Raw genomic sequence first — 14,188 nt, 5'->3', positions numbered from 1 at the left:
GTGACAGGAGCCCCAAAAAGAGACCAAAAACAAACAGATGGAAACATAAGCAAACAAGCAAAAACAAACAAGCAAAAAATAGTTGGCAAGATGGAGAGAGAGGAGTTTGAAACAGGAAAATCAAGAGAGTAAAGAATTTTGAGAAGAATGAGTGTTCACAATGTCAAACGCAGCAAGCATATCCAGAAAGATACATGTAAGCCAACAGTGGATGTCAATGGCAAAATCCCAAAGCACATCGTATGAAACTTTCAGCTGCATAAAGGAAATTAACTAGAGTGCCCATATGAAAGAAGATAGAAAATCTACTCAGGAAGACCTGCTTAAATAAGCACAGTTTTTATGCCAGTATCTTATAATTTTGACTACTGTTGCTTTGTAAATATTTTGAAATCAGGAAATGTGATGCTTCCAGTTCTGCTCTTCTTTCTCAGAACTGTTTTGGCTTTTAAAATCAATAAATAAATTCAGTACAGATGGAAAATACAAATCAACATACAAAAATCACTAGCATTTCTTTACACTAATAACAAACTATCTGAAAAGAAAATTAGGAAAACAACCCCATTTACATTCAAATACTATCAGAATAAAACACTTAGGCATAAACTTAACTAAGGCAGAGAAAGACTTGTACACTGCACTGAAAACTACAAAACATTGATAAAATAATTAAGAAGACATACATATGGAAAGACATCCTGTGTTCATTAAAATATCCATTCTACTGAAGGCAATCTATAGATTCAAATACCATAAACTGAGTAACTTATAAACAACAGAAATTTATCACAGCTCTGGAGACTTGGAAGTCTAAGATCAAAGCATTGGCAGATTCAGCATCTGGTAATGGTCCACCTTCTAATTCATAGATGTTGCCTTCTTGCTATACACTTACACGACAAAAGAGGTGAGGAGTCTCTTTTAGGTCTCTTACATAAGGGAACTAGTACTGTTCATGAGGGCTCTGCCCTCATAATCTAATCACCTTCCAGAGTCCGCACCTCCTAATGCTATCATCTTGGAGGTTAGAATTTCAACAGATAAATTTGGGGGAGACACAAACATTCCGTGCACTGCAGTGGCCCTCAGCATCTAGAGTATGGTGGGTTACATCAGTGGTCTGAGGCAGGTAGACAGAAGCCAGTGACTTGGGAAGGCCTCAGTAAAAATCAGAACATTTATGTGTGGTCACATCCTTTTCTTCCCTGCCCAGGTACAAGCTGTAATATCAGCTTGGAGCTGTTTTCTTTTCCCCTGCCCACTCACTTTGCACTGAGCTGGAGGCTGCAGCTGTGGCATGTGCTAGCTTGCTATTACGAACTCTAGTTTTGTTCTCAGTAGTAGCTTCTGGACATCTATAGTATGTGAGGTTGTTAGTGCTCAGTGAGAGGTGACACAGAAGCCAGTGTTTTGTGCATGCCCCAGAAAAGTCAAGGCATTAGAGGTATGGTGCTTCTCTTCTCCTCCTTCCTCAAAGAAGAGCTTGGAGCTCCCAATTGTATGGCACTGTGCTTATCTTGCCCTTGATATAGGACTATGGGCTCAGAAGCACCTCATCTGAAGAGAGAAATATAACTTGGGGAGCTACTTAAAAATCTAGTGGTTAGTCTTCACATTTTCTGAGTCATGCTGGCATCCAGCATGAGCTGGAGAATAGTCTGTGCCCTGGAGCAGAGGCATCGGAATTTTTAAAGAAGCCCTTAAATCTTTCCAACTGGTTGTAGTGGTCTTATTGAATCTGACAGTGGCTAGCATAAAAAGGAACAAAGTAATGGCATTTGCAGCAACCTGGATGGAATTGGAGACCATTATTCTAAGTGAAGTAACTCAGGAATGGAAAAGTAAACATCATTTTGTTCTCACTTACAAGTGGGAGCTAAGCTATGAGGACTTTAAAGATACAATGGACTTTGGGGACTCAGGAAAAGGGGTGGGAGGTGGGTGAGGGATAAAAGAATACTCATTGGGTACAGTGTGCACTGTTTGGGCGATGGGTGCACCAAAATCTCAAAAATCACCTTTAAAGATCTTATTTATGTAACCAAACACCACCTGTTCCCCAAAACCCTATTGATATAATAAAAGAAATGACAAATGCATTAGTTTAGACCTTAACCTCGTGTGCTTTCTATATAAAAAATAAAAAAGTTGTTTTGAAATTTGCAGTTGCCATTTAAACTATAATATGCTGTCAGCATAATGAGTCTAACAGTAAAATAATCCTAGGTCTACTTCTCTCAAGGTTACCTTCAAATATAAAAGTTGCGAAACTTCATGAAAAGATCTGACAATGGTTAGGAGAATATAATCCATTTTCCTTAAGATTCAGCATAAAACCTAAAATAAATGTAACATAACTAACAAATATGAACTGTATGTGATTAAATATCTTGTTTACTAAATACTAAATGCAGAAGAGCTTAAGATATCACGGAGGCTGAAAAGACCACGCACAGCCAACATGTCTGCCTGATAACTACTTTTTATCAGTGCTATCATTTCTATCGCAAGCAGGGGTGGTCACTGGTCACTTCATTCTGGGAATGCTCTTTTCTCCTTTCTGTTTCTAAAGCCTTTTTCTTTTTTTGTTTGAGATGTTGGGTAATGGCCTCTAAAATATTTTCTTTCATTAACTTTAAACTAAAAAATAAGGTCCAAAATTAAAATTATGATACTTTTAAAACCTGTAGCAATTGTTTTATTATACGACTAGCCCTAGAAAGCATAATGGTTCTATTCTGAACAGTTTCCTGGGTTTTTACAGCATAGCAATATATGCCTTTCACATTTTAAAAACTTTTATGTGTTGAAGTTTATCTTGGTCTATAACCATATTTTCAAAAAGTTGAATGTGCTGATATCACCAAAATGACACTTCGTTTATGCACAATTTTTCCTTACAATGTTTTCTTAAATCTGTCAACATTCTGTTAGATGCCCATTTAATGACCAAGACACTAAACTAGCTGGTAATATTTATAGGCAAACTTTATGCAAGTTTTCCAAATCCTACTGCCTCAGGACAAAATATATAACCCTCTGTGGAACTGGACGATTCTTTTTGTGGCAGGTTACTAGAGTTTTCAAATCACGTACTAAAAATTGAAAGAAAGTCTTTACTCGTTGAGCAGAGATAGTATAAAGTGCTTATATATAGGACAGACACATTTTTCAATTTTATCTTGCTCTTGATACAGGTCCAGTGGAAGTTAGGTTCTAAAGCCAGGTGAATAAATGTGAAGTTGCCATTCATTCAGTCAGCAAACATTTATTAGGCGGATACCGTGGCCTCCGCTCTCATGGAGCTGATGCTTTTATAATGGCTGTCTTGGCAGTGTGGGCCAGGGAGTCTGTTGTCCCTGGCCTGGGGTAATCTTAGTCTGTGGTTGCTCCTATACTTTTTCTTTTCTTTGTCTTACTCCATGATAGTTGTCCTTATAAAAGTATTTCTTCAGGTGATCCATTTGATAGGGGATATTCAATCTCTGCTTAAGGAAGCTAACATTTCCTGGAGTCCAGCAAAATAGAATAAAATTCCCCAGCTCCATCTGGAAAAAAAAAAAAACCTTGCCCTTGAGCAACTTGGGTACATCTTCAGGTTGCTAGATATTGTGTCATCACTTGGCCTAAATGAAAACATGCTTTCGTTACAAGATGATGTATTTGACTCTCCTCAAAAGGAAGCATTATTGGTATCTAACATGTGCCTAGACTGGTAAACTATATGTAAAATCCTAAACCTGGGAAATGAACGTGTGCTTTTCCCAGTATTTTCTCAAATAGTCAATGCTGAAGGACACATGTTTTATTTCTGACTGAAATGACAACTAAACTACTGCTGGGGACACACCACACACAGGAATTTGACAGGTGGCTAATGCTTAGAAACTCAAATTAACAGAATTATCATTTTATGTCATTATTCTTAAAAAATTATAATTATGTGGGAAGTGCACTAATAATGCTTGTGGTTGCTTCCTCAAGGCCAAAATAAAATGATACCATTCAAAGGGATCATTAGACTCACGAGTGGCAAAATCTGAATATCTCTAGGGTAGGGACTAAAGCAGAAGTATCTCCCACAAAAGTCATACACTGACAGCTGCCAAATGAGTGCCCCATGGTGGACTTGAAGACGGGAGGATGTCACACCTCAGAATGTTACAAACCAATGCCTGCTCAAAGTATCATTAACTCTGACAGGAGATTCTGTCAGAGTTAAATATCATTAACCCTGGAGATTGAGCTGTTTTAGGGCACTCAGTAGACTCAAGCTTGGGCTTAAAGGAATGTGACCAAGTGTAACTTCAGTAGAGTCAGGCTGGGTTAGCATGGTTACATCTGCAGCATGGCCGACTGTTTTGTGCTGTATTTAAAGGAAAATGGCTTTAGCTGAAGTTAGCTCTGCATGAAACCTAGAAAAGAGCAAGCAGCCAAAAGAAGGAAAAATGGGTTACCTGTTTCTAGCCATCTTAAGACGAAAGGTACTCTGACCTTGGATGTTTACTCTTCAGGACCCTCAGCATTTATTTGCCCAGGATGGAGATGGCTGTATTGGCTTGATGGGGTTTCTCAGATCCCATTATCATCAGTTTCCTGCTTATGAAGTGGTTGCCCAGTAGAGCCTCCTTTAAGGAGGGAATCTATTAACCAGGGGAGTCTGCTTTTCAGTTTTCTTTGACTTTGGTTTTCACTGTAATTTATAATTTGTCATTTTGGCACATACATCATGTCTCTTGTGGGTCTGCATCCTGTCTCTGTGCCCACAGACAAAATTGAGCTTCTAGACCTCTGACTCTGTCAGGCCATGGACTGCAGTGATGAACCAAGGAACTGCGTCTACATGGCTGGGAGATATCTAGGTAGTTTTAGAAATCTGAAAAGAATGTTACATCACTTTGCTTTGTAAAGAGATTGTGCAATGTACATCATCTTATGAATATCTAACCTTAAAATGATTTTGATACATTTTCTCAGATTTCTAGGATAAAAATCAGTGGCAATCAGCTGTTATTGTTTGTCTCATTTCTTTTCTCCCAGTTGTCTCTGACTGTGATGACCTCATATGTGAAATGCCAAATACAGTCTGCACTTTAGACATAGTTGATCAATTTAATACATTCTGTAGCCTCAGTAGAATGACATATTTCTGAGATGAGGAGTGCCAGATAAAGGAACAACTTAATGTAAATATGTTGATTCAGAAATAATTTGTGTATTATCTATATGAGAAAGAAAAAAAAAATCTTTTTATCTGAGAAATGCAAGTCCCTTTAAGTTATCCAGCCCAGAGAGGCATTTAAAATGTAACACCTGTCACATCCCACTCCCCCTTGAGCTAAATAATATAGTTCTTGAAGTCAGTTGCTATGGGGACTCTAAGCAGCCATAAAATGTCATACACCCTATAATTCAACAGTGTATAGCCAACCACTAACCAATGTTATTTCTGTAAACCAATGAGAATTCCTGACAAACAACTTTTTGTAATTGCCTTCTGATACAGTTTGGATATTTGTTCCTTCCAAATCTCTTGCTGAAATGTGATCCCCAAGGTTGGAGGTGAGGCCAGGTGGAAAGTGTTTGGGTCGGGGGTTGGCTCTCTCATGAACATCTTGGTGCCATCCTCAAAGTAATGAGTGAGTTCTTGCTGTATGAGTACCCACATGATCTGATTGTTTAAAGAGCCTGGCACCTCCTCCCCTCTCTCTGTTGCTTCTCTCTTGCCATGTTATCTGCACATGCCAGCGCCCCTTCCCCTTCTGCCAGGAGTGGACCTTCCTGAGGCCTTCACCAGAAGCAGATGTTGGCACCATGTTTCCTACAGTCCACAGAACTGTGGCCCAAATAAACCTTTTTTCTTTATAAATTACCCAGCCTCAGGACTCCTTTATAGCAACACAAATGGACTAAGACACTCCATCTCCTGATTTGCTCCTTTTTCTCTAAAAACCTGAGCCTCTTCTTCACTCTCTGGAACACTCTCCAGGGCAACCTGGACGTTGTCCCGGGCTGCAGTCCTCAACCTTGGCTCGGATAAACTCTATATTGATTTTGCCTCAACTTCTTCCTTTTAGGTGAACATATTCAGGATACTAATAAAATACTTAAAAGTTATCTATTTTTCATTAATTATTAATATCTTAAGTGATAAAAATAAGGGAGATCTCAAATCTCAGGGGTGCTGAGAACTCAAGAGCACAACCAAAATCACTTAGGAAGCTCCTGAAAGGTAACTGGAAGCCAAAACTTGAGAACTTGCCTCCTTTTAAAATTAAATAATATTAATAATTTTAATTAATAATATTATTAATATTTTAATTTTAATAATTAATAAATAATTATTTAATAATTAATCATTAATTAATATGTAATACTAATCAATATAATATATAATATATATGATTAATATATAATGTTAATTAATATATTATATAGGATTACTATATAATATTAATTAATATAAAATATATAATATTAATAATATTAAACAATATTTAGTGTGACTTCATGAACAAATCACACAGATGACCATGTATGTGGATTCTAGCATTACATTTTAAGCTTCGCAATGTGCTTGATCCTCAATAAATGTTACAGAACCTGAATGCAAGTTCCCACAATCCAGTAATTACAAATAATGACTTGCTCAGATAAGTAGCAATTCAGATTGTGAATTCACTGAACTATGAATCTTCCATCATTATTTCTGTGCATATTTTTTTCCTCCATTAAGAAGGCTTAATTCATTCAAGGATAATCTAATTAAAGATCAAATTGGGTAGGATAGAAGGCAGAGATAGACTTCGTAGTCCTGTACTAAGCAAGTGGCAGGTCACTACGAATGTCTCTTGAATGAGTTATCTACCTGTTAAGAGTCCACTAAAACCATTTCAAATAACATTGTAAATTAATCATTGGATCATATACTGGATTTTGTGTAATTTTCTTCCTTTCTCTGTTTTTTCCTTCTTTTTTATATTTAATACTGGAAATTTTCTCAAGTTCTCTTCTGAACATTGGAGGATTTAAAACTACCAAGTTTTAAGTAAAAATTAAGTAGGAATATGGCAGGGTGCAAGGGTATAATATTTCTTCAAGAAATAGATATTAAGACTTCTACTTGTTTTTACATATCCCTGTATAAATAACTACTCGCACAGTTAAGTACAATGTAGCTCATCTTATTAACTTTATTGTTCACCTGATGGCTTTGTTATTCATACAATGCTGTGGCACTAACAAAATTCAAGTGTTTTGGTTTCATTTTTGGAATTTAATTAGTGTTATTCTATTGTTTCAGTGGCCACTATGATTCGCAGATGTAACTTTACTATTTGAAATATAAACAACAGAGTCAAAGAGAGAGAAAAATGTAGCCAAAGTGGTTTACCAGGATATGCACTGGATTAATTAAGAAAGTGGTGATTACAAAGAAAGCCATTTACATTCTTTATTCTCTTCCTTCCTCTGACTTTCATGTGCAGCCAATAAAGACACTATCATTTCAAATTCCTACCACTTAACTCCAAATACTGAGAGGCAAACAATTTACTACTTTATAAGTCAGCAAAAAGTCTCCTTTTATTATCTTATAATGTTTATTTACTTGCTACTTCATAAACAAAGTGGTAATTTAATGCCATTTCTATTTTTCTGAAAAGTCAAGCATACCCAGATGTTTTCTTGGGTAAGTTACTTATACTGGCTCATGGTTCTTTTTTCCCTTATGGCCATTTTTCATTTCTACATAGACATTCGCTCAGCCTATGAGATGACTGGCAGAATGTGCCAGCCCCTTTTATTTCAGATTTTTGTTCACTTATTAAGTAGCACGTTGTTTGCATCTCTTTCTTCAAAATTTTTACCGATGAACAGTTGGATTCTTTGTTCAGTTGTACACGCACAGCCAGCAGGTCTCCACATAAAATGAGACAATGCTACAGAGCCCACAGTATTTAAACAGGATCAAGGTACATTACAAAATCCTGTTGTTCACCTGTGTGGAGAGAGCCAACATCAAAGGGCTGGCATCTGCTCCAAAGTATCTACTTTTTGACTGTGTGCATATGAAAACATGTTCTTCAAGGGTTTGCTTGCTAAATGGTACCTGTGAAATTACTATATTATGGAATATAGTAACTTTTTTGTTTTTTTGCAAACACGAGAAAAGCTGCAACCCTTTTAAACTAACAATGGGGTCAAACTTTGGTGACTGGTGATTTCCTGTGGGTTTTGAACAAGAAGGAAGATTTTTGTTATCAGAAACACTAGATGGCCACCAGTATCACTGCAGTTAGTAATTTTAAAAGGAAGAAAATATTATCTGTGGAAGATTTGGCCATTTCTTAGGGGTAAATGCATCCTACAACCATATCACTGAAGGATCATAGTAGAGTGCAAAAGAGTTATGGACTCAGAGGCAGAAATCTGGGCTTTACCTGACTGGGCAAACTGGAAAAACCACTTAGTGCATTTAGCCTCAACAATGAGGAGGCTGAACCACATGATCTCTAGGTCCTTTTTTATTTCTAAGATTTCATGCTTCTATGAATCTAGAAGGATTTTTATCTATTTCTTGTCCTTAGCAAGACTTACATACAAACAACTTAGGTAATATTATATTGTATATTCTCTTCTTAAAATTATTCCAAAAAATATCTCTCTGCTGTATATTTTGATAGCTAGAACTTTACCAGAAAAATTTTCTTAAGTTTGAACCTGAGTTGCAATGGCTGAAAGTTATTATTAATATCCTTTATTTAGTCTCTAGGAAAACTCCAGAATAGTGTTCCCCCCTTGATTATATAATGGTTGTATTCTTCATTGCTGTATCCTCTGTGCCTAGCAGAGTTCCTGACACATGGTAGGGGCTCAACAAATGCTTTTGGAACTAGTACATTAATAAACAAGTAGTTCTTCATAAATGTAAAGCATGAGGATAATTATCAATCCTATTGAATAAAAGAATTGGCCTATGGCATTCCTGCACAGTCTTGAATTGCTTTCTTGATATCTCCTCATTTATGACTTTGCTCAAGCTGTTTCCTCCACCTGAAATGCTATTGTCCTTCCTTTCTGTATCCTCAAGTTCCACCTACCCATCCAGACACAGCACAAATGGTACTTTTTTTCTTGAGTTCTTCCAGCTAGAAGAAATCTCTGCTTTTTCTTGATTCCCTTCGTCCTTCATCTGAGCTTTCCTTGCCTTAATCACTTTTTACCTTGCTCTGCAGTTGGTTCACAGTGTTGCTAGAAGAGGAGTTGAAGATTTAGGAAAAGGACATGCAGTCAGAAGGGGGAACTCAACGATTAAGAGTTAGGTTGAGCATCCTTGACTTACACTCAAATGTTCAATACTCTTGTAGGATTATGAGTGTAGAAGAGAAGGTTGTATTTGCCTAATAACAAGAAGAGATCATCTTTTCATTTCATTTCCACACCAGTCACTAAATTTTCTAATTATAAACTGGTTTCTTATATAGATGTTTCCTCCAGAAACAATACTGATGGCATTAATTTCCTTTTGTTGCTGTAATAAATTACCACAAATTTAGTGGCTTAAAACAACAAAAATTTATTCTACTACAGTTCTGCAAGTCAGAAGTCTAACTAAAATAAAGGGTGTTGACAGGGCTGTGTTCTAACTGGAGGCTTCAGGAGGAAATCCATCTCCTTGCGTTTTCTAGCTTCTAGAGGCTGCCTGCATTCCTCAGCTTGTTATCCTTTCCTCCAGCTTCAAAGTGCATCACTCCAACCTCTGGTTTCAGTCATCAGCTTCCCTTTTTCTCTGTGATCCTCTTGCCTCTCTCTTATAAGGACCCTGCTGATGACTCTGGGATCACTTGGGTAACTCAGGAAAATCTCTCCATCTCAACAGCCTTAACTTAATCAGATATGCAAAGTCCCTTTTGCCATGTAAGGTAACACATTCACACTTTTGGTGGTTAGAATGTGGATATCTTTGGGGTCCATTATGCAGCCTATATTAATGAGCAAAGAGTTTGGATGTCTGCTCTTTTGACAGCCATTCACTTGTTATTATATAAACACTAATATTTTGGTTAAGGGGCTCTCTCATTCTTTTGTAAGGTGGTCCCCAGAGTCACTTCAGTTCTGAGCATACCAACAAAGTCATATAATGTCACCTCACCTGAATCCCATTAAATTGCTTGTTTAGATCTCATATCTGTTGGGTGCTTTATGCCTGTCTCTAGTTTTTGTAGTTTTCAAGTAAGCTCTGGTGTTTGAGCCTATTCTAATTGTTAGGTGAAGAGCTTGCAGAAAACATACTTCTTATTGAGGAAGAAGAGAGAGAATAATTGAAGGTCAGACAACCTCATCGTGTTTGCTTAAAATTTTCAGGATAGTTTTAAAAGAAATTTCCTTCTAATTATCTGGGTAAAATCATATAATACACTTGCTTATCAAAATGTAACTCAATATGTGCTTGCAAAATGTTAGAGCATGTCCAGCGTATAGACATATCACTTCAGTTATATGTCTTCTGGCACTTAACTTGGAAAGAATAGCATGAATAAAACAGGGGTAGGCCTTGGAAAAATAAAAGTCAAAATGGATAGCTTAAAACTCGAGACCATTCAAGTTCTTGCTTCACTAATTAACTCCCTTTTTTACTTGTTTAGAGCAAAACTTTGACATATATTTTTCTAAGTTCATGACAAAATTTTAATGGAAAAACTCAGCCTACAGGATGCATCATTTTTGTGTATTGGGTGTATTGGTGGTGTTTATTAACTAATGCCTTCTTCTTAGAATGACTTAAGAATCATAGAATTATGGAGTGAAAGGGTTCCTAGAGACAACCTAATCAATCCCCTTATTTCATGATTGGGAAACAGAGCCCCAGATAGCTTGACGTAGCCAAGGTTACCCAGAGAGAGTGTGTCTCAGGCTTAGAATCCAAGTCTCCAGGCCCCCAGCACAAGCTTTTCTGACTCTGTTGTTCCACTTTTGATTCTCTTCCTTTTCTCTACCATTTCCTTCATTGTGTACCTTGACCTATTACTAGCTCCAGTAGAGAAGAATAACGGAGACTGTTCTGACGCCAATCTTTCTGGCTAAGAAAAGGTGTGGTAGTGAAGGGAAAAGGGATTTGAAGCTATGTGTTTACACATTTCAACTTTTCATGTTAATTCTTCATCATCATGGAAAAGCAAGCATTGATTATAAAAAGAAGGATATACTGTGAAGTAGACTATGTAGAAAAATGTTAAATAACTTTCCCTTTCTCCCTTCTCACTCTGCCTGGCTAACACCTTCTTGGTCTGTAGCACTCGGTGTAGGTAAATCTTTCCTAACCGCTTGGTAAGAGATAGTTGCTTTAGCAATATCCTAATCGTAGCCCTGTAATTAAAAAAAATTCTAATCTTTTAAGCAGGCTTCAGAAACCACATAATGCCATGTCATCATTTTTTTTCTTTCAGAGTGTCCTCATTTCTCAATTTGTTTTCCATATTAATCAACTAGACTTGACCATGTAGGGATTTTTCAGATGTCTCAACCAGACAGATTTACTCGGATTCTACTTCTCTTCTGTTGGCAAATCAGCAGATACTTTTTATAAGATAATGTGAGTAGTGTTTCTCTTTCCAAAACAACTTCTTTCTAATGAAACTGGAAAATCGAGGCTAATTTTCCTATTGGACACTTCTTCCTATCTCTTTGGTTTAACAGGAAATATATACAATTATACATTTCCATAAAGGAATATATTGAAAATTTATTCAAATTATTTTAAGAAAAACAATCTTTGTTTTAATTCCAATGAAGAAATTTTTGAAAAGTACACGATGAAGAAAGCATGGATCTCAGGGCCTATCCTTATCCTTAGCTCTTGATACTTGTAAAGATGTGTTTCGGAACTGAAATTAGTCCTTGAAAATTCTTTTTTCTTTATAATGGAGCAAAACTAGTCTACTGAAAATTTCAGAGATCTGGTTCACAGGGTGAAATATTCCCAAGCAAAGCCATTTAGGAGATTAAACAACAAACAAACAAACAAAAGGCCACTTTCAATCTTGCTCATATTTTCCCTTGTTCTATGGTTGTTATGAAGACATAATTTTAAACAACACAATAGTACATGATAAATTTACTGTACCTACCTGGAGAGTATAAACTGTTCAAACTTTACAAATCTGTGTTTATCTCTTGGCACAGCTCTCAGTTTAATGGAAGCTTTGTGATGCATCCATAAAGCAGTCACATTAATTTTGGGTCTGTAATAACAGCCCAGTCTAACCCTTCTTAGATCTGAGCTCAGCAGCTCACAGCCACTCAAATCCTGACAGAAGCATGGTTGAGAGATGAAGCAGTCAAACTAATTTGAGAGTAGTAATAAAACAGTCTGATCCTGGCCCTGTCTTTATTACCATTTTCTGTTAAAAGTGCTCCTTATAGAAAGGGCAGGTGAGACCTAGGAAAATCATACTGGGCTTGATACTTTATGTCGTGTCTGGGAGGGGAGGGTTGGTGTTTAGGAATGAGGTGCCCCTCTCTTCTCTGGCTAAATTTCAGCTGGGATCCCCAGGGACTGGAGCAAACGCCCTGCTAGGTAACCATAAAAAGAGGTCCAGATGCTGACACACTGGGCTCCATCTTATCCTTGTGCTGCTTAACAACTCGTGCACTTGCTGTGAGGGATGATGCTTGTGCTGTTAAGATGAAGGTCCTCTTGGGGTAGTCCTGGTTGGGTAATTAGACACTTGACTTAGGTCCTCTCCCTGGCTTCCTTCTAAGTCTTAGGTCACCTCCTTGGGCTGTGCTTTTTCTTTTGTCAAGTTAAGTCATACCCAAATATTTAATCTTCCTGCATGGCTGTTTTGTCATTGGTGTTGGTGATGTCTATGTATTTGAAGAGCTACTCACAGGAAAGTGTGAGAAGGCAGCCATTGCCAAAGGTTGGGAAGCAAGAAATGGACTTACCGTCATAACGATCAGCCAGAATAGTGACCTTAGTGGTGGGGAATCTCGCTCCCAGCTGTCCTCCCACTGGCAGCCTCAGTGAAACACTGAAGGATTCCTCCTCTTCATAAAGGGAGTCATCAACGATCAGGATCCGGCAGGTCTTCTGTGTCTCGTTCTTGTCAAAGTGGAGGATGCTGGTGTGGTCTTCTGGACGTGAGATGTAATCAGAGAATAACACTGTGGAAGAAATCGTACCTGTGGCAGAACCTACAGAAATGTGAGAAGGAACAGGGAAGTTGAGAAGAAATGGAATTCCAAACAAGAAACCTGTTTGTTTTCTTTAATGCATTTTTAGATAATAGCTATCTGAATGATCCAACACACTTACCTCTTATGCTCACAAATATTAATATTGTAAGAAGAAAGCTTTTGGAATAGACTGTGGTATTTAGACATGATCTAGATTTAGCGATTTTTAAATACAGTATATTGAATAAGGTTTGTTTATATTAGGGGCTAAACAAACAGGATCACAGGATGCTAGGGCTGGCTTAGCTCAATTATTTCATATTACAGATGAGAAAACTGAGGTGTAGTGAAATTAGGACTAGAGAATCCACAGCATGAAAATAGTATAGATTTTTTTCCTGCTGTGCTCTACCCACAGCGGCATAGCTGTGAGCAGCATCTATGTAATCTGATCATCACACACCCTAACTAGAGTTCTTTGTATCACACCATAATACAGCCAGAAAATTATATCTTATTTTACAAGGAGTGCAAGATTGATTAGAGGATTTCAGTTTAGAATCAGTGTGTTTTAAATGTTATTTTAATAATTTACTTACATTAAGATTCATCAACGTAAATGCACAGTTTGAAGAGTTTTGACAAATGCATATAATCATGTGACCACCACCACAATCATAAAATGTTTCTATCCATCCACAAAAGTTGACTTGTGTTTTTGCAATCCATCTCCTTCCCTGTCTCTCAGGCCTTGGAAATCACAAATCTGCTTTGCGTCATTATAGATTTATTTGCCTTTATGAGAAATTTCATACAAATGAAGCATATGTTTTGATTCTTTCATTTAGCACAATGCTTTTGAGATTCATCCATGTACCGTGACATGTTTTCCCTTTTATTGCTGACTGCTGTTTCCCACTGTGTGGCTATACCACAGTTTGGTTATCCATTTACTGGTTGATAATTTGGGTTATTTCTAGTTCTTGGCAATTGTGAGTAATGTTTC

At 37.2% G+C, this 14,188-nt stretch overlaps 1 protein-coding gene across 1 annotated transcript in view; it reads right to left on the bottom strand.

Annotated features, from left to right (window-relative positions):
- Nucleotides 1-14,188, bottom strand: part of FREM3 (FRAS1 related extracellular matrix 3) — a 108,930-nt gene that overhangs the window by 13,210 nt on the left and 81,532 nt on the right. Inside the window, exon 6 of the mRNA XM_003899225.5 lies at nt 12,952-13,200. Within this exon, the coding sequence (XP_003899274.3) occupies nt 12,952-13,200 (249 nt within the window). The remainder of the gene's footprint in view (nt 1-12,951; nt 13,201-14,188) is intronic.

The sequence above is a fragment of the Papio anubis genome, chromosome 3 (genome assembly GCF_008728515.1).
Source record: "Papio anubis isolate 15944 chromosome 3, Panubis1.0, whole genome shotgun sequence".
Taxonomy (NCBI): Eukaryota; Metazoa; Chordata; class Mammalia; order Primates; family Cercopithecidae; genus Papio; species Papio anubis.
The sequence above is the reverse complement of the archived record's forward strand: the minus strand, read 5'-3'. Positions and strand labels throughout refer to the sequence as shown.